The 27,021-nt window shown below is 49.1% G+C and overlaps 3 protein-coding genes across 5 annotated transcripts in view; all 3 read right to left on the bottom strand.

Annotated features, from left to right (window-relative positions):
* The window catches only part of LOC103689966 (MARCKS-related protein-like), a 980,777-nt gene that overhangs the window by 780,764 nt on the left and 172,992 nt on the right, over positions 1 to 27,021 (bottom strand). The window lies entirely within an intron of this gene.
* On the bottom strand, positions 7,874 to 19,413 carry Lgals4 (galectin 4). 2 transcript variants are annotated; one of them, NM_012975.2, is made up of 10 exons: positions 15,537 to 15,591; positions 15,227 to 15,315; positions 13,754 to 13,958; positions 11,472 to 11,612; positions 9,372 to 9,398; positions 9,228 to 9,266; positions 9,070 to 9,099; positions 8,719 to 8,807; positions 8,167 to 8,329; positions 7,878 to 8,091 (listed from the first exon to the last, which is right to left on the bottom strand). In NM_012975.2, exons 1-10 carry the CDS (start codon positions 15,579 to 15,581, stop codon positions 7,945 to 7,947), a joined length of 975 nt encoding a protein of 324 aa, NP_037107.1. In that variant the 5' UTR covers positions 15,582 to 15,591; the 3' UTR covers positions 7,878 to 7,944. The 2 variants fall into 2 exon arrangements, with proteins under 2 accessions (XP_063137920.1, NP_037107.1); XM_063281850.1 differs by having other exon boundaries at positions 7,874 to 8,329; positions 15,537 to 19,413.
* On the bottom strand, positions 19,562 to 26,800 carry Ech1 (enoyl-CoA hydratase 1). Of its 2 annotated transcripts, XM_063272779.1 has the most exons (11): positions 26,538 to 26,800; positions 25,709 to 25,788; positions 24,984 to 25,188; positions 24,791 to 24,879; positions 21,879 to 22,003; positions 21,748 to 21,796; positions 21,492 to 21,556; positions 20,477 to 20,547; positions 20,314 to 20,385; positions 19,928 to 20,078; positions 19,562 to 19,779 (listed from the first exon to the last, which is right to left on the bottom strand). In XM_063272779.1, the coding sequence occupies exons 2-11, from the start codon at positions 25,758 to 25,760 to the stop codon at positions 19,675 to 19,677; spliced, it is 984 nt and encodes a 327-aa protein (XP_063128849.1). In that variant the 5' UTR covers positions 25,761 to 25,788; positions 26,538 to 26,800; the 3' UTR covers positions 19,562 to 19,674.

Here is a 27,021-nt window from a genome sequence, read left to right as displayed (position 1 = left end):
TTAGACTTAGAAAATGCAGTGAAAAGTGTTTGTCCTCTGTGGAAAGAACAGTGGGGAGGTGAAAGGCAAAACACCCTCCTGTTTTTCACCACATGCTTCATGAAGCTGTGTGTTGTAAAAACCGTTTATTCAAAAACAGATTTGAGACAGTCTTACATAGCCCAGGCTGGCCTGGAATTTCCTACATAGCTGAGGCTGATCTTGAACCCCTGACCCTCCTACCTCTGCTTTTCAAGTGCTGAGACTGCAGGCAGGCACTGCTACATCTGTTTTGTTCTATGCTGGGCATCGAACCCAGGGCTCTGTGCATGCTAGGTGGGCGCTCTATCAGCTAATCACGCCCTCAGCCTCATGTGCCAGATGTCATGCGTGTGTATCTTTGGCTATGGGAGAGGGAAGGAAGCTGGGTGTGGGGCACACTTCTGTAATGAAACGCTTGGGAGACTGAGGCCAGAGAACCGTGACTTCGAGGCCAGCCTGTGCTCCACAGCAAGGCTCTGTCTCAAAGGCAAACATAAAGAATGACGGAAGACAGAGGAAGTCAATGCAAACTCTGTTTGGGTAAAAACCAAACCAAACCAAACAAAACAAAACCCAAAAAACAAAAAATTGCCCTGAACAAGGCCCCCAGATGGCTTAGTAGCCATGACACATGAGCTCGGCTGCCTGAGTCCAATCTTGGACCCTGAGACAGCTGCAAGGAGAGAATCAGCTTCACAGTTGTTCTCTGACCTCCACACATGTGTCATGGCAAAACACACACACACACACACACACACACACACACACACACACTTTTTTTTTCTTTTCTTTTTTTTCCGGAGCTGGGGACCGAACCTAGGGCCTTGCGCTCGCTAGGCAAGCGCTCTACCGATGAGCTAAATCCCCAACCCCCCACACTTTTATTTTTAAGACAGTGTCTTGGGGCTAGAGAGATGGCTCAGTGGTTAAGAGCACTGACTGCTCTTCCAGAGGTCCTGAGTTCAATTCCCAGCAACCACATGGTGGCTCACAGCCATCTTAATGAGATCTGATGCCTTCTTCTGGTGTCTGAAGACAGCTAGAGTGTATTATAAATAAACACATCTTTAAAAAAAAAAAAAAAGACAGGGTTTTACCAGGCTTGCCTCTAGCTCACAGAGATCCACCTGCCTCCATCCTTCAAGTGTTGAGATTAAGGAGTGCACCACCATGCCTGTCTAAATTTTTAAAAAAGTTAAATATAATTTTAAAAAATTGAGGTCAATCTGGTCTACGTATTGAGTTCTAGGACAGCCAGGCTACCTAGTGAGACCCTGCCTCAAGAGAACACAAAAAGTTAAGACAGGCAAACGGCTCTGCAGGTTGAGGAGAAGTTCTTTTTTTTCCGGAGCTGGGGACCGAACCCAGGGCCTTGCGCTTCCTAGGCAAGTGCTCTACCGCTGAGCTAAATCCCCACCCCCGAGGAGAGGTTCTTGCTACCAGGCTTGAAGACCTGGGTTCGATTCCCTGGAACCACAGTGTAAAAAGAGAGACCTAATTCCCACAGGTTGACCTTCGACCGCCATACCTCTGCTGCAGCACATACCCATACATACAGGACCACCACCGTGTAAAATAACTACACGATGAAATATATCTTTATTTCATTTTCAAATACGTTTTTAAATTAAAGCAGAATTATATAATTTCCTCCTTTGCTTTCTCTCCTTCAGTCCCTCCCAGGTACCCTACCTCCAATTGTCCCATGACCCTCAACAACCCCTCCCGTGCCCCCCTCTCTCCAGTCAATAGCCTCGTTTTGAATTATTATTGTCACATGTATCTGCATGTGTGTCCATTTCTTGTGTGTTTATGGTTTCGGGACTGACTTCTCTGATTGGACAGCCAGTAATGGGGTTCACCTCTCCAAGAAGCTAATTTTCCTCTCAGCAGCCATTAGTTGACTGCAGTTCTTTGTCTGGAGGTGGGACCCCGGAGCAAACAATTTCCCCTTTCATGTTAGATCTACTGATACCAACATTGTTCCAGTCCTGTTTCTTCAGCCATCCTAGGAGAGGGTTTTCACAGCAGACTTCCCAGTGTTCTGGTTCTTACCATCATTCTGCCTCTCTTCTATCACACACACACCACACACGCACACACACACATGTATATGTATGTGTATATATTTATACATACATATATAGGCATACATTTTTTTGTAATCTACTTTTTTTTTTTGTTCTTTTTTTTTTTTTTTTTCGGAGCTGGGGACCGAACCCAGGGCCTTGCGCTTCCTAGATAAGCGCTTTACCACTGAGCTAAATCCCCAACCCCTGTAATCTACTTTTAATAAGGGTTCAACCTCTCCTCTTGCCCACCGCCCAGCAGAGGTCGTGGAAGAGGAAAGTTACTAGGATGTGGGGGAGGTGGACCTGTGCAGCGATGGTTCTTTGGGGGTGAGCTCCACCTTAGGCAGCAGCTCAGTCCCACAGCAAACACCAGAAAGGATTCAGCAGCAGCTGCAGAGCAGACCTCTCTGCAGGCAGACACCAGGCAGCTGAAGTTCAATCCTGAAGAAACCACCAGGCTCACCCACCGCAAGCGGTTCTTGGGCGAGTTTCTCTCCATGGCGGTGTTACCACAAACTGAGCCCAACAACACTATGGAAGGCAGACCAGCTCAGTTCCATGTGTGCTAGTGCTTTGTGGAGGTTGCTCTCTGCTGTCCTGGTGGCTTCAGAGATTCTGACACATCTGGACACCCGGCAGGGCCATTGTTAAGTGTGGCATCTTTATGTCACCGTTACTGGGCACTTCTCGTATGCCAAACCCGTGTGACTAACCCAGCACTGGACAAGCAGACATAATGCAGCCCATGGGTGTCCCAGTTCTAGCTCTCATGGCTGGGACAAATGGTAGAAGCTGGTCTTAGCTGAGCAAAGCAGTCTGGGCTCCTGGGCTGAAGGCCCTCTGGGGAGAGGAGGTGGAAGCTGTGACTTGCTGAGCCTGTCTGGACTTGGCTAGTCTCCAGAAAACCTAGCAGGGCAGTGTGTCCTGGGAGGGGTAGGGGGAGAGGGAAGGGCAAATCTCCCCAGTCTTGATATTAAAGACTGTCCTTATTCTACAAGCCTAAGAGAGGGCAGGGCGACCACGCCCCAGAGTGTGGGGGTGGGGGGCAGGATGAGACCTGCCCAGCCCTGACAGCTTTGCCTCAGGGCCAGGGTCTGTGCCAGGTGTGGGTGATGGATAGGTGTAGGCTGAGTCACCAAGCTTGATCCCACCTGCGTTTACTTAAAGTCCCTTCAGCAGCTCCCTGTCTGTCACACTGTCTGTGCTCTGGGGATGAGCTGGGTGGTCTCCATCAGGGTAGGACCAGATGAGGAGGCCGAACTTGGCTGAAGCCTTCCATCAAAGGCATTGGAGTGCAGGTCACTGCCTGTCTGGTTTCACTAGCTCGTCTGATGGCCATCTCCCTGCCAGCTTCCCTGTCTTGTCTCTGCCCCCTGTGTCTCTTCTTCCTCCCTGAGTCTCTTTTCTTTATGCTGTCCTGTCCCTGGAGTTCCTAGCTAGGGCTGATCCACTTGTCTCTCTTTGCCTCCCTGTTTCTCATGCCCTGCCCCACCCAAATCTTCTAGACCATGTCGGAAGCTATCTGTGCGAGCCATGGAATGAGACTTAAGGTGTTAACCCTGACCAGCCTGGCAGGTAATATTCCAGATCCCAGGAGAAAGAGCACACTTCATAAATCTCAAGGAGCTTCCCTCCAGAATGGTCTGTTTCAGTTCCCTCTGACTGTCACATTCTTTTTGCCAACTCTTCCACAGTTTTCCCCAGTCCTGGATGGAGTCATGTGATTGACTGATTATTTTCCTTCATCTATGGCTAAGTCTTGGGCTATTGTGTTACAATGACAGCCGGTCCCAAGATGTTGACCAATTATGAATCTCTGCAGTACACCTCCCACAGCAAAAAAGACATTTTCTTTCATGACAAATCAAGGCTAACTGACCCAAGACCGTAGGAATAATGGTCTGAATTGTGAGGTATCAAGTAGGAGGACCAGGGATGAGAAATAAAGGAAACAAGAAATAAGACAAAAGCAATGTCTGGGACCAGGAGGTCTTGCGTAATAAACTTATGCCAAGCACGTTTAGTAAGGAGTACAGAATCCCATTTAGTATTTGCTAGGAGAAAATGGCCAAGGTCATCAGAGAGCTAAATCAGACAATGTTGGCAGAGAGCACAGGATATCTCAGACACAACTGCCTTAGGACTAATACCCACAGCCCAGGGGGAAAGATTGTATCCTCAGAAGTAACAAACTTGACTCTTTCAAGGTCTTAGCTCCAGCACTAGACTGGCCTCAACAAGTCCACTCCCAGGCAAGAACCCAGAACTAAATTTGCCTTTGTCCTTTTATCAGGGCCTCTGAGAAAGTCTTGGGTCAGTTTGGCTCCCCACAACTGACAACAAGAATGATTTGTGAGTATAAGCAGAAATGTTTAGAAGTAATTTGACAGATGTAGTGCATATATTTAAGCAAGACAACAGTGGTGAATTACACACTGGAACCTAGGACCTTCTCAGCCACAGGCTTTTGCTCCAGCTTACAGCATCAGATGTGAGTTCCTTCCTGTGGAGTAAGCCTTAAGCCCACTGGAAAGCAGTCGATTCCACCCATAACACTTGTGCAACCATCTGTAAAGAGATCCGATGCCCTCTTTTGGTGTATCTGAAGACAGCTATAGTGTACTTACATATAAATAAATAAATGAATAAATCTTAAAAAAAAAAAAAAAAGGACCCCAGGGGCTGTCCCTTTTTCTGTCCCGTCTAGTGTTTAGGGGTTGAAAGGGTGCAAAGAGGGGGCTGGAGAGATGGCTCAGTGGTTAAGAGCACTGACTGCTCTTCCAGAGGTCCTGAGTTCTATTCCCAGCAACCACATGGTGGCTCACAACCATCTGTAATGGGATCTGATGCCCTCTTCTGGTGTGTCTGAAGACATCGACAGTGTACTCATATACATAAAATAAATAAATAAATCTTTTTTTTTCTTTTCTTTTTTTCTGAGCTGGGGACCGAACCCAGGGCCTTGAGCTTGCTAGGCAAATGCTTTACCACTGAGCTAAATCCCCAACCCCAAATAAATAAATCTTAAAAAAAAAAAAGAAAGGGTACAAAGAGGAGAGAGGAGGGATGGGTGGAAGAAAGAACCCACAAAGTAGCTTAAAGTCTGACTAAACACACTCATACACACAGGTACACACATACACACATTCATATAATACACACATATACACACATACGCACACATACACACACACACTCACATGTACACCCATACATACACATATACACACATTGATAGACATACATTCTTGTACACACATACACATACACTCATACACGTACACACACATATGCACAAACACACATACACACCAGGTGTGTGTGTGTGTGCCTGTAATTCTACCACTTGGAAATCAGGAGGACTGTTAAAACCTCTAAACAAGCCTGGGCTACCTAGCAAGTTCCAGGTTAGCCACATAGAAGTCCCTGTCTTGAGTAAGAAGGAGGAGGGAGGGGGAAGACAGGAAGAGAAGAAGGGGGAGCAGAAGGGCAGATGAAAGTCGGATGTAAGGAGGGTTACATGGATAGGTGTTAAGATTGGCGCCTTTCTTTGTGAGTGTGTATGTGTTTAGTTTAGTTATGGTGTTGTGTGTTTCGGTGATGGGAAGGATGACAGCTGGGAGGCCAACAGGACTGGAAGAGTAATAGATGGGGGGGGGGCTGGAGAGATGGCTCAGTGGTTAAGAGCACCGACTGCTCTTCCAGAGGTCCTGAGTTCAAATCCCAGCAACCACATGGTGGCTCACAACCATCTGTAATAAAGTCTTAAAAAAAAAAAAAGAGTAATAGATGGGAGAAGGAGCTATCTCGGCAGGTTGGGAATGGGTGTGTGGATGTCCAGAAAGTTTGAGGTGAGTAGGTGGGTATGTGGACTGGCAGAGAAGAGAGCAGGGCTAACACTGGTGGATGGGTCGTTGTTGATGGGTGTCTGGACAGATGAATGGATGGACAGACAGACTTATGGCTGTCCTCATGAACGGAGAGAATGATGGAAGATCAGATGGTGTCTAACTTTTATTTCTGCCGCTGTGATAAAATATCCTGACCAAAACAACTCAGGAGGGAAAGATTCTTCGGCTCAGAGCCTCAGGTTGTGAGAGAGTGGAGACAAGAACCGAATCCTGAGGCAGCTGGTCACATCCACAGTCGAGAGCAGAGAGAAGATGAAAGCGTACTTGTGCTCCGTCCCTCTATGCGTAGGCAGTCCAGGATCCCTGCCTAAGGAATGGTGCCATCTACAGGGGGCGGTCTCAAGATAATCTAAGTAATCCCCACAGATCATTCACAGGCTTACCTGATTTAGACAAACCCTTGTTGAGACTCTGTTTGCAGGAGATTCTAGATGTGTCCAGTTGATAGCTAAAGCCATCACAAGCTAGATGGCGTGCAAACGATCCTATATCCTATAATCGCAGCACTCAGGAGGCAGAAGCAGGTAGATGTTTTTGAGTTTGAGTTCAGCCTGATGTACAAGTTTCATGTTGGGGCTGCAAAGTGAGAGTCTGTCTCAAAAAAAAATTATAAAAACTGAACGTCACAGATGGGTAAGGGGTTAGATGGATGGAATGGTGGGACACTGGGCCACATTCCTTGTTCTGAGGCTCTGTAACCTTTTCTTTTTCTGTCCCTGTTCCTCCCTCTCTTCCCTTCTGTTCCCTCCCTTCTCTCTTCCTCTTTGTATTCTGAGATAGGATTTTACTTTTAGCTCATGCTAGCCTCAATGCGACTGTAATCCTACCAGCTTAGCCTCCTATGTGTTGGGATTGTAGGACACTATGCAGAAAAAAAAAAGAAAAAAAGAAAAAAAATTTTGGAGACAAGTGCTACACTGTGTAGAGCAGGCTAGCCCTGAAGGCTCATTCCTTCTGCTTCAGTCTTCCAATCACTGGAGCCACAGCCATGTGTTAGTTTGTCTCAAAGCTGTGTGCTTTGTTTTGTTTGTTGTTTGTTCGTTTTTGAGACAGGCAAATTGCCAAGTCAAGCAATTTGCTGCTTTTCTTCTTCCCTTTTTTCCTTCCTCCCTCCCTTTCCCCTCTCCTTCCCTCCCTTCATTTCTGTAACAGGGTCTTATGTAGCACAGGTTAGCCCCTAACACACTATGTAACTAAGGATGATCATGAACTTCTGAACTTCTACCTCCTCTTACCAAGTGGAGATTAAAAGGATGCACTGCCACACTGTTTTTCTTTAATGTCTCTCCCACACACACACACCTGTTTCCTCATCTGTTATGGATCAAATATAATAACAGTAATTCTTAACTCTTAACTCTTGAAATTTGGTGTGAGGAGTGAATGGGTTGATACACATAAAGTCAGGGTGTGGTGCATACCTTGATTTACTGTAGTGGGAGGGAAGAGGGGCACACGCCTCCAATAACAGTGCAAGATAGAAGCCAGGAGACATGGGAAGAGAGGTGAATGAATCACACACACACACACACACACACACACTCAAACACACTCAATCATTCACATACACACTCACACACACTCACACACACACTCACACACATACACACACTCACACACTCAAACACACACTCAAACACACTCAATCATTCACATACACACTCACACACACTCACTCACACACTCACTCACACACACTCACACACATACACACACTCACACACTCACATGCACACACACTCACACATCACACATACACACACATAAACACACTCACACACACTCACATATACAATCACACACACTCACACATACAGAAACATACACACACATACACACACACACACAAACACACACTCACACACGAGACCCTCTTCAACATTTTATTAGGGGATTAGATGGAACTTGGGTATCTCTCTGCTTCCTTCCCCAGGAGGAGCTCAGATCTGGACATAGGACAAGGTGATGTCGCCTTTGATCTCCAGCATGTCTACCCTTTGGAATGCTTGGAACCGATGTGAGAAGTCGAAAAGGTGCTGGCCGTTGGCAAACACCTTGAATCGATCCGTGCCGCAGCGGATTGACAGCTGTAGGGGAAAGGAAAGATGAGGTCCAGCCAGACTGGGATTTGTGGGAACCGAGAAGAGGACCCCCAGACTCACATCAAAGAACTGCCCAGCGCCAAACGGGTTGTAGGGTATCTTCCTCTCTTCGGAGCCCCAAGAGCCATTCATATAGCTGTTGCGAACCACACAATCACCTATGCGGGGGTTCATGTGAAAAGCTATGTCTCCGGTCGACCCCACCTTGAAGTTGATGATAAGGCTGAAGACAAATAAGATGTTAAATGGGGTGCAGTGTCTGAGGCTCTAAGGGAAGAAAGCTGGGACCTGAACCCTTGAGTCTGAGGGAGGAGGACTGAGGCTGAACCCCTGGGTCTGAGGGAGGAGGGCTGGGACCTGAACCCTTGAGTCTGAGGGAGGAGGGCTGAGGCTGAACCCCTGGGTCTGAGGGAGGAGGGCTGGGACCTGAACCCTTGAGTCTGAGGGAGGAGGGCTGAGTCTGAACCCCTGGGTCTGAGGGAGGAGGGCTGGGACCTGAACCCTTGGATCCGAGGGAGGAGGGCTGAGGATGAACCCCTGGGTCTGAGGGAGGAGGGCTGAAGATGAGGCCCTGGGTCTGAGGAAGATGCCCTATTCAGCCTGGGTGCTTACTTCTTGGCTGTAGGAAGTACATATCCCTTGATTATGATGGTTCTTCGGGCTGTAAGGCCCCCCTGCAGGGTCCCCACATATGGCACAGGCTGTAGAGAAAGAACATGGGGTCCCATTCAGTCTCTGATGAGGGAACCCAGACAGAAGAGCACATTTTCTTCACAGAAAGGCAGCATTTTGCCTGCAAATTGTCCCCAACCATGTCTCCTCCTGAATGCTGACCACCAGCTACGTCTTCTCCTCCCACCCCCTATAACCTCCCCCACATATAGTCCACCCTTTCTGGGCTCCCCACAGTCTCTGCTTCCTTCAACTTGCTCCCCAGAGCCGCTAGCCCTTGGAACATCATACCGGATTGAAGATCGGGGGTCCCGCCATGACCTGCGAAGGGAGAAAGGGGTACCACTGTGTAAGATTTGACACAGACCCTATCCAACATGGCTCTGTCCCTATCCCAATCCCAAATTGTCCCCATCCCTCCAGAAGCCCACCACGCCCCTCCCACTTACAGGCAGGCTGTTCATCTGTGGAGGGTTGTACCCAGCACTCTATGGGATGGACAGACAGAAGGGAAGAGTGATGAGGGGATGTGGGGTCCTTTGACTACCCCCAAACTTCTGTAGGAAACTGCCCGCCCCTTGGCAGGTACTTACAGGATAAGCTGGAATAGTCATGGTTCCCTGTGGGTACAAAGAGGGAAAGGGGTCATGGCTGGGACCATAATTCTAGACTGGGAAGTATTGAGGACAATCTCTGGGCGCCCCGCCATGTCTACGGCCCCTGCTGTATTTTCCCGCCCAGGATCAGTTTAGAAAGTGGAATTCAGGGTAAGTGGAGGCCTTGGTACTTCTTTCTAGGCCTGTGATGACCAAGGTTCTGTCACCTATCTCCAGTCACCTGCTTCACATACCCAACCCTAGAGCACCCCGAGTCACCCCAAGTTCCTGTCTACCAGTCTCTCTGTTGTCTTTGCGCACAGCTTTTCAAGTATTTTTTTTTTCTCTTATGTATATGAGTACACTGTAGCTGTCTTCAGACACCAGAAGAGGGCATCAGATCCCATTACAGATGGTTGTGAGCCACCATGTGGTTACTGGGAATTGAACTCAGGGCCTCTGGAAGAGCAGCCAGTGCTCTTAACCACTGAGCCATCTCTCCAGCCCTCTCTCCTCTTTTTAATTAACTCCTATTCTGAAAGCTCTTCAGTCTGTCCATTAATCTGTCTCCCCTCCCCCCTCCCCTTCCCCCTCCCCCGCTCATACAAACACAAATGTCAGTGTGTTGATAACGTGGCTCAGGTTGGTCTCCTTGCAGTGCACTTCTACCTCAGCCTCCCTAGGTGGGGATTACAGGCAATAGCCACCACACTGGGCTAAACTCCATATTTGGATCAGCACTCCCCCGCCCCCACTCCTGTGTGGCTGTAACTTGTTCCTTCTCTCCTTTATCCGGGTGATAAATTCATCGTTGATTCATTGACTTGTTGAAGTACAGGCTGGTCATTTTTATTCTTGAAATATTTATTTACTAAGTTTTTGTGTGCGTGCCTAAGTCCACATCTGTGACCCCTGGACCCAGATCCTTCTGGTGTATTCAAAACAGGGTCTCACTACTTAGGGTTGGCTGTCCTGGGAGGCATTATGTAGACTAGGCTGGCTTTGAACTCACAGAGATCCACCTACCTCTAGTCCTCCAGCACTGGGATCAAAGGTGTGTGGCACCACCGCCAGACATTTTACCTACTCTTCACTTCCGCCTCTCCAGCCCCCAGGCTGACAGTTTTGATTTTCTGGCTTTTGTGGGTGAGTGGATTGGTATTAAAGGAACTCAGGAACTCATCCCTCACCCTGAGTTACCTTACTATAGCTGAGCCAGGCCCCCCAGGCCCTCAATGGGGCTGTAGGCAGATGCCCCACCATTAGGCAAGCTTCAGCCTGAGACGTTTGGAAGTGGTGTGCATTCGAGGCTCTCTGCAGGCTTTGTACCTGGGTGTGGCCCTTCTAGGACATTGGGTCCTATGTTTTCTTGGCATTCAGATCTAGTTCTGTTGGCCAATTTCCAAGGTGATTGCATCAGATTACACCCTGAACAGCCATATGGCAGCCATGCTAGCCCATCTGCCTGCCGACAGGTCACATGATTCCATTACGACCTGACGACAGAAACACAGCAGCGAGTCACTGTGGCTTTGCATTCCCTGGGTGACCAATGTGTTAGGTAACCTGTCCTGACTTCGTTTGCTAAACTCTTCCCACTTTATCTGCTTGCCTTTCCTTATCTCACTCTCTGACTCAGTTTACTCAGCCCTTCCTCCTCCAGGAAGCCCTCCTTGCCTGGGTCAGATCCTTCCTTTGGCTGTTCAGAACACTTTGTTAACCCTTTCCCTGAGACTAACCCTCTGCCTGAGCCTCCTTGTCTGCATCCCGACCTCTCAGCTGACTCTTTTTTTTTTTTTCCTTTTCTTTTTTTTTTTTTTTTTTCGGAGCTGGGGACCGAACCCAGGGCCTTGCGCTTGCTAGGCAAGCGCTCTACCACTGAGCTAAATCCCCAACCCCCCGACCTCTCTCTACCTGCACACAGCCCATGGTGGTCTTGACCATGTCTGTCTGGTCAGGTGTCTATCTTTCTGGTGGTGGACTGTCTTGGTTACCACAGGGTCCCTGGGCCCATTCACTAAAGGGACTAGGAGTGGAAGCAGAGACCTGATGAATGTGGGAATAGGTCAAGGAGACACTTGAGGAGACAGTTCATACCGGATACTGGGATGCAGCAGGTTGGCCCCCAAGGAAGTTGATTGACTGAAGTTCCAGGTCCCCATCCACTTGCAAGTGGGTGACCATCTGTAGGGGCAACCGGTGCCCATATTCGTAGAAGGGAGTTCCGTTTACCACGACCTGAAGGGCAGAGACAGGGTGTCAGACCTCAGCAACCACGGCTGGCAAAAAACTGTGGGGAAACAGAAGTGGTATTGTATTCGTTTATTTAGTGCATACTCGTGGGCGTGCGTGTTCGTATATGTGCGTGCACATTGACCTGGAGGCCAGCGGTCAGTTGTGAGTGTTGGGCCTGGGTACCATCTGTTTACCTTGGTTCTTTACTTGGGTCTCTCACGGAGCCTGGCCGTTGTCAAGTAGGCGAGGCTGCCCCACGGAGCCTCCTGTCCCTGCCTCCCTGAACTTGGATTACAGGCAATGCACCACACCCAGTTCATTATGTGGGTGGTAGGGATGAAAGTCAAGCTCACAGCCAGCACTTTACTGACTGAGCCAGTTCCCCATCCCTAAGGGATCTTTTTTTTTTTTTTTTTTTTTTTTTTTGGTTCTTTTTTTTTTTCAGAGCTGGGGACCGAACCCAGGGCCTTGCGCTTCCTAGGTAAGCGCTCTACCACTGAGCTAAATCCCCAGCCCCTAAGGGATCTTTTTGATTTGAAGTCCAATGTATTTGTTGGGTTCTAGGATCGCCTCACCAGCAGGAATCTGGGGGGGACTCAGGAAGGAGAGGTCAAACCGAAGTACAAAGTCAGCTCACAGTGGTGGGTGAGAAAGAAGGGAGACTTTAGTCAGGAAGAGTGGAATCAGGCCAGAGGGTTTATATCTGCACAAAATAACTTGGCTGTAAGGTCTGGCTCTGGCATGGTCCTGGCTGTGTGACCTCAGGTAAGTTACTTTACCTTTCTGAACTTTTATTTAAAACCTTCCATGAAATGGGGGTCGCTCCTCTCTGAGTTTGTTAAAAGGATGGCAACCGGGCCGGGTAGTCAGAGGTTTATGTCAGGCTGGAGGCTGCCTGCTGCTGTACTTTATGTCACCAGGCGTCTGATCATTGGTCCATGTGACAGACATGGATCCCGAGCCACTCCTGTGGGACTGGGACTTCCTGTATGCTAAGTGCTGGGTCTGGTGACACCAACAAGCCACTCTCAAGCTGGATGTGGTGTACAGGCCTGCAGTTTCAGCACTCAGAAGGCTCAGGCAGGAGACTACCAAAGCCTGAGGACAGTTTGGACTAACAAGTGAAATCTTCAATTAAAGTTTAAAAAAAAATTGCCTAGAGGGCCGGCAAGATGACTCAAGAGCTAAAAGCTCTCTGCACGGAGTCTGACAACGTGAATTAGATCCTGGCATTCTCTGCAAAAAGTCAGGAGAGCCAAGCAAGACTTTAATTCCAGCACTCATGAGGCAGAGGCAGGTGGACCTCTATGAGTTCAAGGCCAGCCTTGTCTATAGAATGAGTTCCAGGAGAGCCGGGCCTATATAGAGAATATTTAAAGAATATAAGAAGAGAGGTTTGGGGGCTGGAGAGATGGCTCGGCGGTTAAGAGCTCCGACTGCTCTTCCAGAGGTCCTGAGTTCAATTCCCAGCAACCACATGGTGGCTCACAACCATCTGTAAAGAGATCCGATGCCCTCTTCTGGTGTATCTGAAGACAGCTACAGTGTACTTATATATACTAAATGAATAAATCTAAAAAAAAAAAAAGAGAGAGGTTTGATGCCCCAGCGTAGGGGGATGCTGGAGGGGTGGGAGTGGAAAAGGGTGTGTGGGTGGGAGAGACTCTCATAGAGACAAAGGGGAAGGGGGAGAGGGTGGATATGAGATGGGGGGTTTTTGGAGGGATAACTGGGAAGTGGGATATCATTTGAGATGTAAATGAATGGAATGATTGATAATAATAAAGAATTTAAAGAGGATACATAAAGAATACAAAATAAAAAGGCAGCTAGGGCTGCGGCTTAGTTATGAGGGCATCTGATCATCATTTTGCATCTGCCTAGTATGCCCAAGGTTCTAGAATCCATCCACCAGGGCAGCCGAGGATAAGAGTGGAAGACAGGGAGTGGGGGAGGCCGAAGGGAAGGAGGGCTGCTGGGGAGGGCTGCTGGGAGGGGGCTGCAGAGAGCTGCAGGCATGGGGGTTTCAGGGAGGGGGGCTTCAGTGAGGGAGGGCTGCAGGGGTGGGGCTTTGGGGAGGGAGAACTGCAGGCAGGGGTGCTGCAGGCAGTGGGGCTGCAGGGAGGGACGGAGAGGGCTCAGACCTTGTAGTGCTCAGACATGACCATGAACACCAGCTCGAAGTGGTGACCCTTTTGGAAAGGCATGCTCTTCTTCTTCTCTTCCTTGCCCCACTGTCCGCTTTGCATCGTATTGAAGACCACCTTGTCCCAGCCATCAAACCGGGGGTTGAAGTGGAAAGCAATATCTGCCCCCTCATCCTGCCCCACAGCAAAGTTCACGTGGAACCTGGTGGGATATAAGGGGTGGTTCGAACTGCTGCCCGCCAGTGCATGGGGCCTTCAGTAGGGAGCCCTGACTTCATCCTGTCCTAGAGTCACCCTGCTTATGGCCACCCCTCCTCTCTACCTCTCTTTCTCATCTCCCCAGAGTCTCTTCGATGATCAGGGCAAATTGGACTCCTATCTTTCTTTTCTTGCTTTCTTCATTAGGGGAGTTGGGGGGGGGGCGTGATGATATAGCCCAGGCTAGCCTCTTGTGATCTTCCTGCCTTAGTCTCCAAAGTGTTGGGATTACTGGTGTGCATCACCTGAGAGGGTAAGGGTCTTTGCCCCCACCCTCTCTGCTCCCAGTCCTAGGCATGGTGTGGCTAGCCTGGGCTACATAGTGAGACCACTGCCTCAGAAACAAAACAAACCAAACAAAAAAACAAAGACAATTGAGATGACACCTGAAGTTGACCTCTGGCCTCCCCCCGCCACACACACACACACACACACACACACACACACACACACACACACACCTGCACGCACGCACATGGGCACACACACCCGCATATACACACATGTGCACACATATGCACCTACACACATGTGTGCCCCCCACACACAAACACAAAGGTGGATGATACACATGGTGCTGGAGAAAGACACTTGAGGTTAACCTCTGGCTGGCACACACATGTATGCATGCATGCACACACATGTACATATGTGCTCTGAACACATATGTATACCAGGCAGAACCATGGAAAAAGCCAAGCCTTAGAGGAATCGTTCTTTTGCACACTAAAACCTGACAATCATCCCATTGTACAGATGGGAGACTGAAGTCCAGAGATGTTCAGTAGCAATCTTGAATCACACAGTGGCTGAGTACACCTCCCACGGGGGAGGGGGGAAGTGACTTCAGGGCATGGCTCTGAGCTTGTGACAAATTCATTCTCAGATCTGTCACTTCAGGGTATTGTCCCAGCCATGGGGCCTTGTCTCATAGTTACCCCTTCCTCACTTCTCTTGGCCGATCTTGATATGACCCACGCAGCCCTTAGTCTACTAGCCCTCTATTGCTGCTCCCTTCCTTCGTCTGCTTCTGAGGTTCAGGTCTCCCTGTTCATTTCTGTCCCCATAGGCCATCGGTACCCCACGAGCAACCAGAGGAACACCGCAAAGGCTGGAATCCCAGCATGTTTCAAACTGCCTGGCACCAAAGTTAGGGAAGGCGAGGGCCCCTCCCTGGGGGTGGGCGGGGAAGGAGGCTGGGGACTGTCTCACCGTCTCATGTTGTCTTTGGCTATTCCTTGGATGTAAATGGACATTCCGACACTGAGGCCACCTGGGATGGGCCTCTTGTAGGGCAGCGTCTGTAGATGGGACCAGTTGAAGAGCCTCAGAGATTGCCTGCCTGTCGCAGCCCTTTTCTCACACCCCAGAGACCCTCAGTCCCTTAAGCAGGGAAGAAGAAACTTGGGGTAATTCTAAGGATACAGATCAGTAGAAAAATACTTGCCCAGCTAGCAAAAGGAGAAAATGAGAAAATGAGGTTTTGGGGAAGAGGAGATGTGGGCTCAGGGGGACATCTCACCGGATTGTAGGTGGGCTGGTAGCCGGGTGCTGGGACATAGGCCATCTTGAGAGTCTGGACTGATAGCTTATCCTGAGAGAAGAGATGTGTGGGAAGTGGTGGCTGGCTGCTGGTGGCCCTTATACTAGAGGGAGTGGCTGACAGGGGAGAGAGTTCATGAGGTCTCTCTGGTGAGGACCTCTAGGGCACGCCCTTGCCTCCCATCTCGGCAGCAGGGATGCTGGCTCTCCTAGGGCCCAGAAAAGGAGGAAGTATTTCTGGACTTTGCCCTTGCAAGACTTTATCAGAACCATAAAACCCTGCCCCGAGGACTGTTGGCAGAGGAAGGGTGAATCAAGTGGGCAGGGCAGGGGCTCGGCCCCAGGAATGTCTGAACAGGTGGGCAATAGAGGCAGGATAAATGGCAGGTGCCTCCTGACCCCACACACTGTATAACAGGGGCTTAGAGCACACACAGCTGGGGCCACGGGTTCTGAGTTCCAGTCCTGCCATTGCCACTTCCTGGCTATGCAGAGTCCTCATCTCCTTTCTCTCTCTCTGCCCATTGGTAGTGTGGAAGAAATGGTAGTAACCACATCACGAATCTTTGAAATGAATGCAGGCAGTGGTCGGTCACACTGGGGACCCGACTCATAATCCAGCACATGGATGGCTGAGACAGGGGAATTGCTGCCAGTTTGATGCTAGCTTAGTTGGTAATGTTTTTTGTGGCCTGCAGGAAACCCTGGGTTTCATATCCAGCACTACAGAGCATGCTGCTGAGTGCCTGGGTCCAAGCTCCCCTAACCAACCAGGATGTTTCCGGATGAGCCTCCTCATTACAGTGAATTCAAGGTCAGGCCAGGCTGCCTGAGATCCTGTCCCAAAACAAATAAAAACCCAACAACAAATGAGATTTGAGTAAGAGGAGGTGTGGGCTCCTGTGGGCATCTCATGGGATTGTAGGTGGGCTGGTAGCCGGGTGCTGGGACATAGGCCATCTTGAGAGTCTGGATTGATAGCTTACCCTGAGAGAAGAGGTGAGTGGGAAGTGGTGGCTGGCTGCTGGTGGCCCTTATACAACACTTGGGAGGCAGAGGCAGAATTACTTGCATGCACAGGGGCGGCCTGGTCTACAGAACAAGACTCCGCCTTAAAAAAAAAATTTCTGGGCACAGTGACGCGGACTTCAATTCTAGCATTTAGGAGACAGAAGAAGGCAGAGTTTGAGGCTACAACCTTTGCAGCCTCAAACCGGAGAGGGGCAGCTAGGTAGCTTAACAGGGAAAAACCAAGGCTATGTAAAAAGACCCTGTCTCAGGAAAAGGAAGGAAGGAAGGAAGGAAGAAAGGAAGGAAGGAAGGAAGGAAGGAAGGAAGGAAGGAAGAAGGGGAAAAGAGAAAAGAAAAGGAAAAAAGGAAAGAGAAGCTGGGTGGTGATGGCACATGCGCCTTTAATCCCAGCACTCAGGAGGCAGAGGCAGGCAGATCTCTGAGACCAAGCGCAGCCTGGTCTACAGAGTGAGTTCCAGGACAGCCAGGGCTACACAGAGAAACCTGTCTCAAAAAAAAAGAAAAATCTAAAAAAAAAAAAAAAAAAAAAAAAAAAAGGAAAAAGGAGGAAGAGGAGGAAGAGGAGGAAGAGGAAGAGTAGTCACAGCATGAGACAGACGGTGTACGTACGCCTGTAATCTGAACATTAGGGGGATTGAGGCCAGAGGATTACTGTTGAGTTCAAGGACATTTTGGGCCACATAAAGAGACCATTTCCAAAAATCAAGATGGTGGTGGGGTTGGGAGAGGTCTCAGTCAGCAACGAGCTTCACATACTAATCGGAGTCCTGAGTTCAGCCCAGAGGACAGCTGGGTATGAGCACACACGGACTCCCAGCGCTGGAAGAGGCAGAGACGGGACCTCCATCCCTGGGGCCTGCTGCCTAGTCAGCCTAGCATAACTGGAGACCAGGAGGGGCCGGAGAGCTGGTTAGCAAGTAGTACTTGTTCTTGCAGAGGACCCACATCGGACGGCCCACAACCAGCTGTAACTGGTTTCCAGGGAATGCTAGGCCCTCTTCTCGCCTCTGATGGCACCAGTGATAGAGACGTGGTGTGCAGACATTGTGCTGGTTCAGTTTATGTCAACTTGACACAAGCTAGTGTCATCCGAGAGGAAGGAACCCTAGCTGGGAAAAATGTGTAAGACACAATCGTAAGCCATTTTCTCCATTAGTGCCCACCGTGGGCAGTGCCACTCCAGGGCTGCTGGTTCTAGGGAGTCTATAAGAAACCAGGCTGAGGGGTTGGGGATTTAGCTCAGTGGTAGAGCGCTTGCCTAGGAAGCGCAAGGCCCTGGGTTCGGTCCCCAGCTCCGAAAAAAAGAACCAAAAAAAAAAAAAAAAGAAAGAAAGAAAGAAAGAAAGCAGGCTGAGCAAGCCATAGGGAGCAAGCCAGTAAGCATCGCCCCTCCCTGGACTCTGCATCAGCTCCTGCCTCCAGGTTCCTACCCTGCTTGAGTTCCTGACCTCACTACCTTGGATGATGAATGGCAATGAATTTGTGAGTAAAATAATTCCCAGTCTCCCTGACTTGCTTTTGGGCATGGTGTTTTGTCACAGCAGTAAAAACCCTAACGAAGACAGACATACATGAGACTAAATACTCACATAACAAATGAAAAAGAAACTCATACCAGTCAGTGGTGACACATGCCTTTAATCCCAGCACTTGGGAGGCAGAGGCAGGCAGAGCTCTGTGAGTTTGAGGCTAGCCTGGTCTACAGAGTGAGTTCCAGGACAGCCAGGGTTACACAGAGAAACTCTGACTCAAAAAAAAAAAAAAAATCTAAAAAAAAAAAAAGTCAGGGCCCGAGAGGTGGCTCGGCAGTTAAGAGCCCTTCTAAAAGACCTGGGTTGTATCCCAGACCCATCGAGAAAATAAGATTATAAAACAAAAGCCAAACAGGGTTGGGGGGGTCCGGAGGTGGAGGCACACATGCGGACACTCAGGCAAAAACCCAAGGTGCAGTTAAAATAGAAGCAAAAAGGAAAGGGCAGGCTGGGCTAGAGTGCAGAGGTCTCCACTTGCCTGACATGTCTGGGGTCCTGGGGTCCAACCCCACCAATGCAAGGAAGGAAGGAGCAAGAGGCTCCCCAAGTTAATAAATGTCTACCACATGACTCCATATTCGGTGTACAGAAAACACTGAGTAAATGTTTGATCTCTTATACACTCATTCCAAACATAAGTCATGGATAAGAAAACAAACACAGGGGGAAAAAAACCAACTGGCCAGATGTGGTGATGCACATCTGCAAATAGGAGTCCAGGGTCATTCTCAGCTACACACCGAGTTCCAGGTCAGACTTGTCTGCATGAGACTGTATCTAAAAATAAAATCATATTAAAGGGGGAGCTGGGGAGGGGCGGCTAGGTGGCTGGCTTAACAGGTAAAGAAGACACTTGCCACCAAGTTTAACCCAATGACCCATGTGGTGGAAAGAGAACCAACTTTCTCACAAACACACACACACACACACACACACACACACCACACGGGCTTGTATGCATGAGACTGTGTCTAAAAATAACCTTAGGGGGAGAGGGGCGGATAAGTGGCTAAACGGGTAAAGGCTCTCGCCACCAAGTTCAAGCCAAAGATCTATGTGGTGGTGGAAAGAGAACGAGCTCTCTCCCAAACACACACACTAATAAGGAACAAAACCTGACTTATCTGAGAGGGGCTGTAGAGATGGCAAAGGGGTCAATTAAGAGCGCTTACTGCTCTTGGAAGGAAAGAAAAAGGAGAACGAAATGAACTGATTGGCTCGGGATTGGTAGCAGTGAAGTCAGCTCAACTCTACGGCCCTACTGTGCTATGCAGTGACACAGCTCACACAAGGACAGGCACAGGGAACAGATGTTCCTTTCAGCCTTTGGCCAACTCTGTTCCTCGAACACTTCCTCTTGACCCGGCCTCCCTGCCTTCTCAGCTGCCCTCCCTGGAGCCAGAGCCTCTGAGCCCCACCCACTGCAGTAAAGACACCCAGCTCTGTACAAACTTTATTGTTCACAGTGGAGATAAGGCCCCGGGAACTGAAGAACTAAGTCATAAAGTTATACACCGGGAGGAGGCACTGAGGGGACCAGGGTCAGGAAGGCACTCAGAGCTTGGAGAAGGTGATGCTTTTTGAGTCCTTCTTCTCCATGGCTGCCTGGACTGACTTGATGATGTCCTGGGTCTGCAGCATGCTCATGTTCCAAGTGGCCTAGATCAAGGGTGTGGGAAAGACCGGCAGGGCACCAATCAGAAGTGCGCGCGTGCGCAGATTCCCCTCCTCCGCGCCCCCCGCCCCCGCTAAACAGCTGATCACTGCAGACAAGGATGAGCCATAATTGGTGTAGGCAGGGCCTTACCATATAGTCAAGGCTCTCGTCCACAGAATGGTCTCGGGAGTAGATTAAATTGATTTTTGACCCCTGCACAGCCACAGGACTCTTGCTGGAAATATCGGCCGCCAGGGCAAAGGCTGCATTCAGCATGACGTCCTTATCTGGGAACACGCGGCTGCCAGGGAAGGATTAGGTGAGGGGGACATCCTCCCCATGCCTTGTGGATGACCAGGTGGCCTCCCAGAGAAAAATGGAAAACCCCAACCAAAAGGCTGAAACATATCGTGAGGCTCGGAGGAAGAAACGGGCACTCCAGCAATGCCATCTGGTATCTGGAGTGAGGATACAGGGCACCATAGAACCCCAACTTGGCTTGGATGGCCCTGTGTACTTCCTTGCCATCAGCCTACCTGACCAGCCCACTGTCCAGGGCCTCGTCAGCCATCATCTTGCGGGCGGTGAAGGTCAGCTCGTTGACCAGGCTGTAGAATAGGGAGAGCAGGTCAGAAGACCCTGTCATCCTGGGTCTGGGAGGGGCTGGGCTGACCCCTCCTCCCGGGTTACCCCTCTCACCTCCGGTTCCCAATGACCTTGGGCAGTCGCTGCAGCGTTCCTACATCAGCAGCCAGGCCCACATCCACCTCCTAGAGGGAAACACTTAGCAGTGTTTGCCTGTTGCTTCCCATACGAGCTCCCACGCGAGCTCCAGGCATTACTCATTGCCTAAGCACCCTCCAGCTCAGACAATCTCAAGATACGCTTGCCACCTGGCCCTCCAGCCTGCTCACAAGGCCCTTTCCAGAACCCTGGGCTCCATTCCACCGCCTACCCTCTTCAGCAGAGCCTGTGGCAGTCCCAGCTCCATCTCTATGTACAGACCACTAGGTCATTCATGAGAGTGCCCATGACGGCATCCTGTACAAATAAGCTTACCTCCCGCTTTGGTGCTGGGCAGAGGCAGCTCAGAGCTTTCTCTCCCTCATGCCCACCTTTCTGACTCGGTCTCCCTATGTGGCTCAGGTTGGACTGTGTGGTGGCTAGTGCTTGCACACCTAACAGTGTCTGGAGACCAGCCTCTGTGCATGCCTGTGAGGTGCTGCCTTGACTGCATTCATTGGTGCATCTGCATGGGTGAGATTGTGGGGGTAGAGGGGGTGGAGTACCAGCCTTCACTGATCTCTTCTGACCGCAGAGTGATGTGACCAGGTGCTTTAAGGTCCTGCTGCCCTGACGCCACGCACCCCTCCCTATGATGGACTGACTATACCTCAAACCCTGGGCTTCAGTAAAACCCTTCTCTGATAAGTTGTCTTTTCAAGTATTTGATCATAGTGACAGGAAAAACAGTCCTAGTGCTCACTACTCACGCAATAGCCCAGGCTATCCCAGCCTCTCAGGTGCTGAGACTACAAGCGGTGCCTCTCTGTGCCTGCCTTGGTCTGGATGTATTTGATTTGACGGACCTTCTTCCAGGAAGCCCTCAGAACCCGCAGCCTTGGTCCACACTGTCTCTGCTCTGCGCTAGCCTGAGGCTGCCTAGCACTATGGGGGTTCCAGAGAGTAGGAGCTCAGGAGACGTCCGTCTTACCTTGACTTGGAAGAAAGCATCCTGAGTGCAGTAGCGAATGTCACAGGCAGAAATAAGATCCACGCCTAGGAGGAAAAGGCCAGGGACAATAAATGATGATGATAGGAACCAATCCGTCCTCCCAAAACACGGGAACAAGTCTGATTAGCACCAGCTGAGCTGGGGCCACTGGCAGGAGTGGTGGGGGTAGCAGCCTCACCACAGGTTGGACCCTGAGGGGTGGCCCCTGAGGGGTGGTGGATGGCTACAGACTAACCTCCACCAATGCAGCCTCCGTGAATTGCGGCGATCACCGGCTTGGGGCACTGGAATGGAAAAGGAGAGCTGTCATCAAAGTTGGCAGAGAAGGGGTAGGCAGAAGGGATGCTGCCCAGCTCTAAGAGTCACCTTCTCAATGACAGTGAAAGTCTTTTGGTATCGGCTGATGAGGTCTCGGAGGTACCAGGCTATGCGGGCCACATCGTCTCCTGGGGGCTGCAGGATGTCTGATGCCATGTCCATGAGGTCAATACCTGGTGAGAAGGGGATGAGAGGCCCCACTCAGAACCCAGAAGCTGTGGATCCAAACGAAACATCACCACAGCAGAAAAGAAACTCGCAAAGGTCTAGGGGGTATCAGGGATTTCCTATCCTATATATATATATATTTGCTTAAGACAAGGTTTCCCTGTGTAGCCTAGGCTAACCTCAATCTACAGAGTCTCCAGTCTCAGCCTCCCCAGTGCTGGGAATATTGGCATTCCTAAGACTAGCTATAGACTTTTTCAATCAGACATTCTCCATGAATGGTGGGTTTTTTTGTTTGTTTGTTTTTTTCTTTCTTTCTTTTTTTTTTCTTTTTCTTTTCTTTTTGTCAGAGCTGGGGACCGAACCCAGGGCCTTGTGCTTGCTAGGCAAGTGCTCTACCACTGAGCTAAATCCCCAACCCCCATTCTCCATGAATGGTAAGCTGTTCCCACACATAGCTGGGGGAGCCTGTGAACCCTTGTCTCCCAATCCATGCAGAATAAATGTAAAAGTCTTAGCTGGTCTGTAGCTGTGGTGGAGCCCCTACCCAGAATCTCCCACTGCCCAGCCTGTGGTGGTGGAGGCCTAGAATACAGAAGCCCTGTATTTGAATAACACATCTTCAATGTGTTTTTTAAAAAAACAAAACAATCTAAATAAAAATAAACAGAATGCCTGGCTTGGTGTTCCAAGCCTTTCATCCCAGCACTCAGGAGGCAGAGGTAGGTGGACCTCTGTGTGTTCGAGGCCAGTCTGGTCTACAGAGCAAGTTCTAGGACAGCCAGAGCTACTCAGAAAAACCCAGGCTTGAAGAACCAATAATAGTAAAAGTAATAACAACAATAATTTAATAATAAATTATTAAAAAGAAAAACACGGGACATCAATCTTGGGCTGGTGCCTTCATCCATGTGCATGCACGTGCAAATGCACTCACAGACATGTGCAAAAATGTTAAAAAAAAAATAAGAAGTAGGCAGGACAGCAGGTCAAGGCAGGAGGATCTAGAAAGTCAAGGCCAGCCTGGGCTACATTAAGGCCTCATCACAAAGAACCAACTAGAAATCTGAAGACTCCAAAAAAACAAAAAACCTCAAATTAAAAAAAAAAAATCACTGGCTAGGGGCTGGAGAGAGGATGGCTCAGTGGTTAAGAGCACCAGTTGCTCTTCCAGAGGATCTGGGTTCAATCCCCAGCACCCACGTAGCAGCTCACAACTATCTGTAGCTACAGTTCCAGGGGATCTGATGCCCTCACACAGGCACACAAAACACCAATGCACATAAAATTAAAAACAAAAATCAAAAACATGGGGTGGGTTTCACAGCAGAACAGAGACTCGGGAAACAAGCCATGCTAACAAATGGAGACAGAGTCAGGGGTCAAAGAGGAAAAAGGGCAGCGGGGTAACTTCCACATGTGTAGGGGTATAAGCAGAAGTCAGCGCCGTGTGCTGATCATTGCGGGAAAACCTGTGCATGTAACACACTTGGCTGACACCTCTGTAGACTTTGAGAGTCCCAGAGTCTCATTCAAGGTTACAGATCTACTGTGGCAATCCAACTTCAGTATCCTATCAGGTTCTGTCCAGTTATATTTGAATTTGTGGTGGGGAGGGAATTCTGGGTTTTGTGCCAACGCCTGAGTACACACACTGGTGAATGTTTTAAATTAGACTTTAAAAAAAAACAACAAAAAACATTGAGCATGGTGGCGCAAGCACTTAATCCCAGTGGTCAGGAAGCAGTGGCAGACAGATCTCTGAGTTCAAGGCCAGCCTGAACTTGGTCTACAGATGGAGTTCCTAGACAGCCAAGATTACACAGAGAAACCCTGTCTCAGAAAACAAGACAAACAAAACCCACTGAGGGACAACGAAAGCCCGTGTACTCTTAGAGCAGACAGGCTTTGAATTCCAGCCACCATGTCAGACTAATCACAGCCCACCTGTTACTCCAGCCCTAGGAGGATCTGACCTCTCTGACTTCTGTGGGTACCTGCACTCATGTGTATAGAAATGGTCACATGGATACAGACACATAGTTAAAAGTAATAAATCTTAAAACAAAAACTCTCATTGAGAACCACTACGGGGCCAGCAAGATGGCTCAGCAGGAAAAGGTGTTTAAAGGCTTGCAGCCAATCAGGGCTGGGCAACCAGCAGAGTTTAATCATGGGGAAGGAAGAGAACCAACTCCCAAAAGTTGTCATCTGACTATTGCACATGTGTGCATGTATATGCAAATAAAATAAAAGTAATTGTTTTCTTCTTGGTTTTTCTAGACAGGATCTCTAAATGTAGCCCTGGCTGTCTTGGATATGGCTTCGTAGTCCAGGGTGGCCTTGAACTCATAGAGATCCACTTGCTCTACCTCTCCAGTTCTGGGATTAAAGGCACATGCCACCAGCCTGGTATTTTTGTTTCCTTCTAGAAACAAAAGGAGGAGGCCAAAGCATCGAGACATGTTTGTAAACCCAGCATTTAACATTTAAGAAGCTGAGGGAAGGGGGTTGGGGATTTAGCTCAGTGGTAGAGCGCTTGCCTAGCAAGCACAAGGCCCTGGGTTCGGTCCCCAACTCCGAAAAAAAGAAAAGAAAAAAAAAAAAAAAAAAAGAAGCTGAGGGAGGAAGATTACTTCAACTTCTAGAGTAGCCTAGTCTAAATAGAGTGCCGGGCCAGCCAGGGGAGAAAAAAAAAGGCAAAAAGCAAGAGTAAGGGAATAATATCCGCAAAGAAAAACAGCAGCATGGCTGCGCCACAAGGACGAGGGGGCCAGCAGGGAGAGAAGTACCTGAAGTGAACATCTTTCCTGCACCAGAGACCACAACAGCCCGACAGTCGGAGTCTTTAGATATCTTTTGGAAGCATTCCACCAACTCCCTGCAAAGGCACAAGAAGTAAAGGGTTATCTGGAATGGGAAGCCTCTATCCCTGCCCACCTCTGCCTACTCTAGCAGATAGGCTTATGGGTTTGCAGGCCAGACCTCCAGAAAGCCCTGTTCATGGCATTCCTCTTCTCCGGCCGGTTTAGTTGTACATGCAGAACATGCTTCTGGGCAGATGTTACTTGAATAGACTCGTAGTTGTGGTCTGAGACTTCCTCAGGGATTCTTTTGGACGCCTCTTGTGCAGAGGAGCTCAGAGATCGAAGGCTGACGTTGAAGTACAGCTGGCGGGTACCTCTCAGCTCTGAGGAGAGAAGGAAGAGCCTAAAATGGGACACTTTAACAGAGTATGCTCCTATTGACTGCAGCACAAGCTACTTAGAGGCACTGGCATGACCAGACATAGCTTTTAAGATTAGGGTATGCAAGGTGGTGCACACGCTTTATCCCGGCATTTGGGAAGCAGAGGCAGTCCGATCTGAGTTCGAGGCCAGCCTGGTCTGCTGAGAGAGTTCCAGTATAGCCAGGGCTACACAGAGAAACCCTGTCTTGAAAAACCAAAACCAAACCAAACCAAAAAAGATTAGGATGTTGCTTATGAGTGGTTTCAGTCTGAGACTATGTTGGACCCTTGTTTGTGGAAATGACCCAAGCTTGGGGACAAAGAATGCAGGTTGGAAGACAAACCTAAAAAAATTTATACTTTCATTAAACTACACAGGGACTCCTGAGTTTAAAGTGACCCGGGTAGACTTCCCGTCTTATTGCCGCTATAACGAGCGATGACACAACAACGGGCCCCCACGGATTAAGAGGTAACTCACGCTGCATCAGCAGGCCGAGGAGTTTGCTGGAAACTGTCATCGCGGTAGCCATCTCTGGAGCTCTGACGCTGCGAGACCTTCTACCGAAGAAAAACACAGGGGGCGGGCACAAATGTTCGCCATGTTGGTCAAGGGCACAGAAGCCACCGCAGCCACCGCCCTTTAGCAGCGAGGCTCCACCTAGTTCGCCATCTTTACTAAGGGCAAACGAAAATAGCACTCCCTCCTGTCTCATGTGCTTAAGACGTTTAAACCTTTGGCCCAGTGGGAAGCTTGCCTGAGAAAATATTTCACAGTGCTGTTGGAAAATTGTGTATAAAGTTCATCACAACGCTGCGTTGGAACAACAAAAATACAGACAACTGAAATAGTCAAGGACTTAATGGCAGCAGCTTAGCAATCTACAGTCCTTGCCAGGATATGGCACAAAAAAGTTGCTAGGATACAGACTGGCCAGAATCAAGCAGTTTTTATTCCCTTACTGCCAGAAGGAGGTACTTAAGAAGTTGGCTTCTGGACCGGGGAAGTTACTGATTCAAGGTTACGGGACATTTATAAATGCGTAGGCAGGAAGGAGTAAATGGCTCTAACGCCCACTCTGTTGTGGTGCGAGGGGACTGAGGCAGCATGCATAGGCAAGCACTTAACACCGAACATATCCTAGCCTCTTCTCCCTTTTTTATATAAGTTCTATATAAAACCAGGGTTGGCCTGGAACTTGCGAGGATCCTCCTCCTTCTGCCTCCTGAGAAGGGCTAGTACGTGTCATCATACCTGGCAACATTGGCTTTGAAAAGAACCCAAGGAAGTTCAAAACGAAGCCTCATACCTTTAATCCTAGCACTCAAGAGACAGGCAGGTGGCAGATCTCTGTGAGCTGAAGACAAGCCTCTTCTACATAGCAGAGAGACCCTGTCTCAAAAACAAACAACAAAACAAAAACAAAAAAACCAAAAAACAGAAAAACACAACAAAACAAAAAACTAAATAAATAAAAATTAGAAATAAAAATGCGTTTGTTTCTAGACAGGGTTTCTGTGTAGTAGCTCTATCATGGAACTCTGTAGATCAGGCTGGCCTTGAATTTATAGAGATCTGCTTCTGCCTCGCCAGTGCTGATATTAAAGGCATGTGTCACCACCACCACCTGGCAAAAGGCTATATTTTAAAAACAGACAGACGTTAAAAAAAAAAGCCTGAAAAAGTATTACCCAAGAGCATAAAATACCGTCTAAATGTGCTCCTTAGGGAGGTGTTTACCAAGAGGGTGAACAGATGTCTCTGGGCCAGTGGGACAATAGGGGCTGTCTGCT

This window comes from Rattus norvegicus, chromosome 1, assembly GCF_036323735.1.
Source record: "Rattus norvegicus strain BN/NHsdMcwi chromosome 1, GRCr8, whole genome shotgun sequence".
In the NCBI taxonomy this organism is placed as follows: domain Eukaryota; kingdom Metazoa; phylum Chordata; class Mammalia; order Rodentia; family Muridae; genus Rattus; species Rattus norvegicus.
This window is presented reverse-complemented; position numbering and strand designations above follow the sequence as displayed.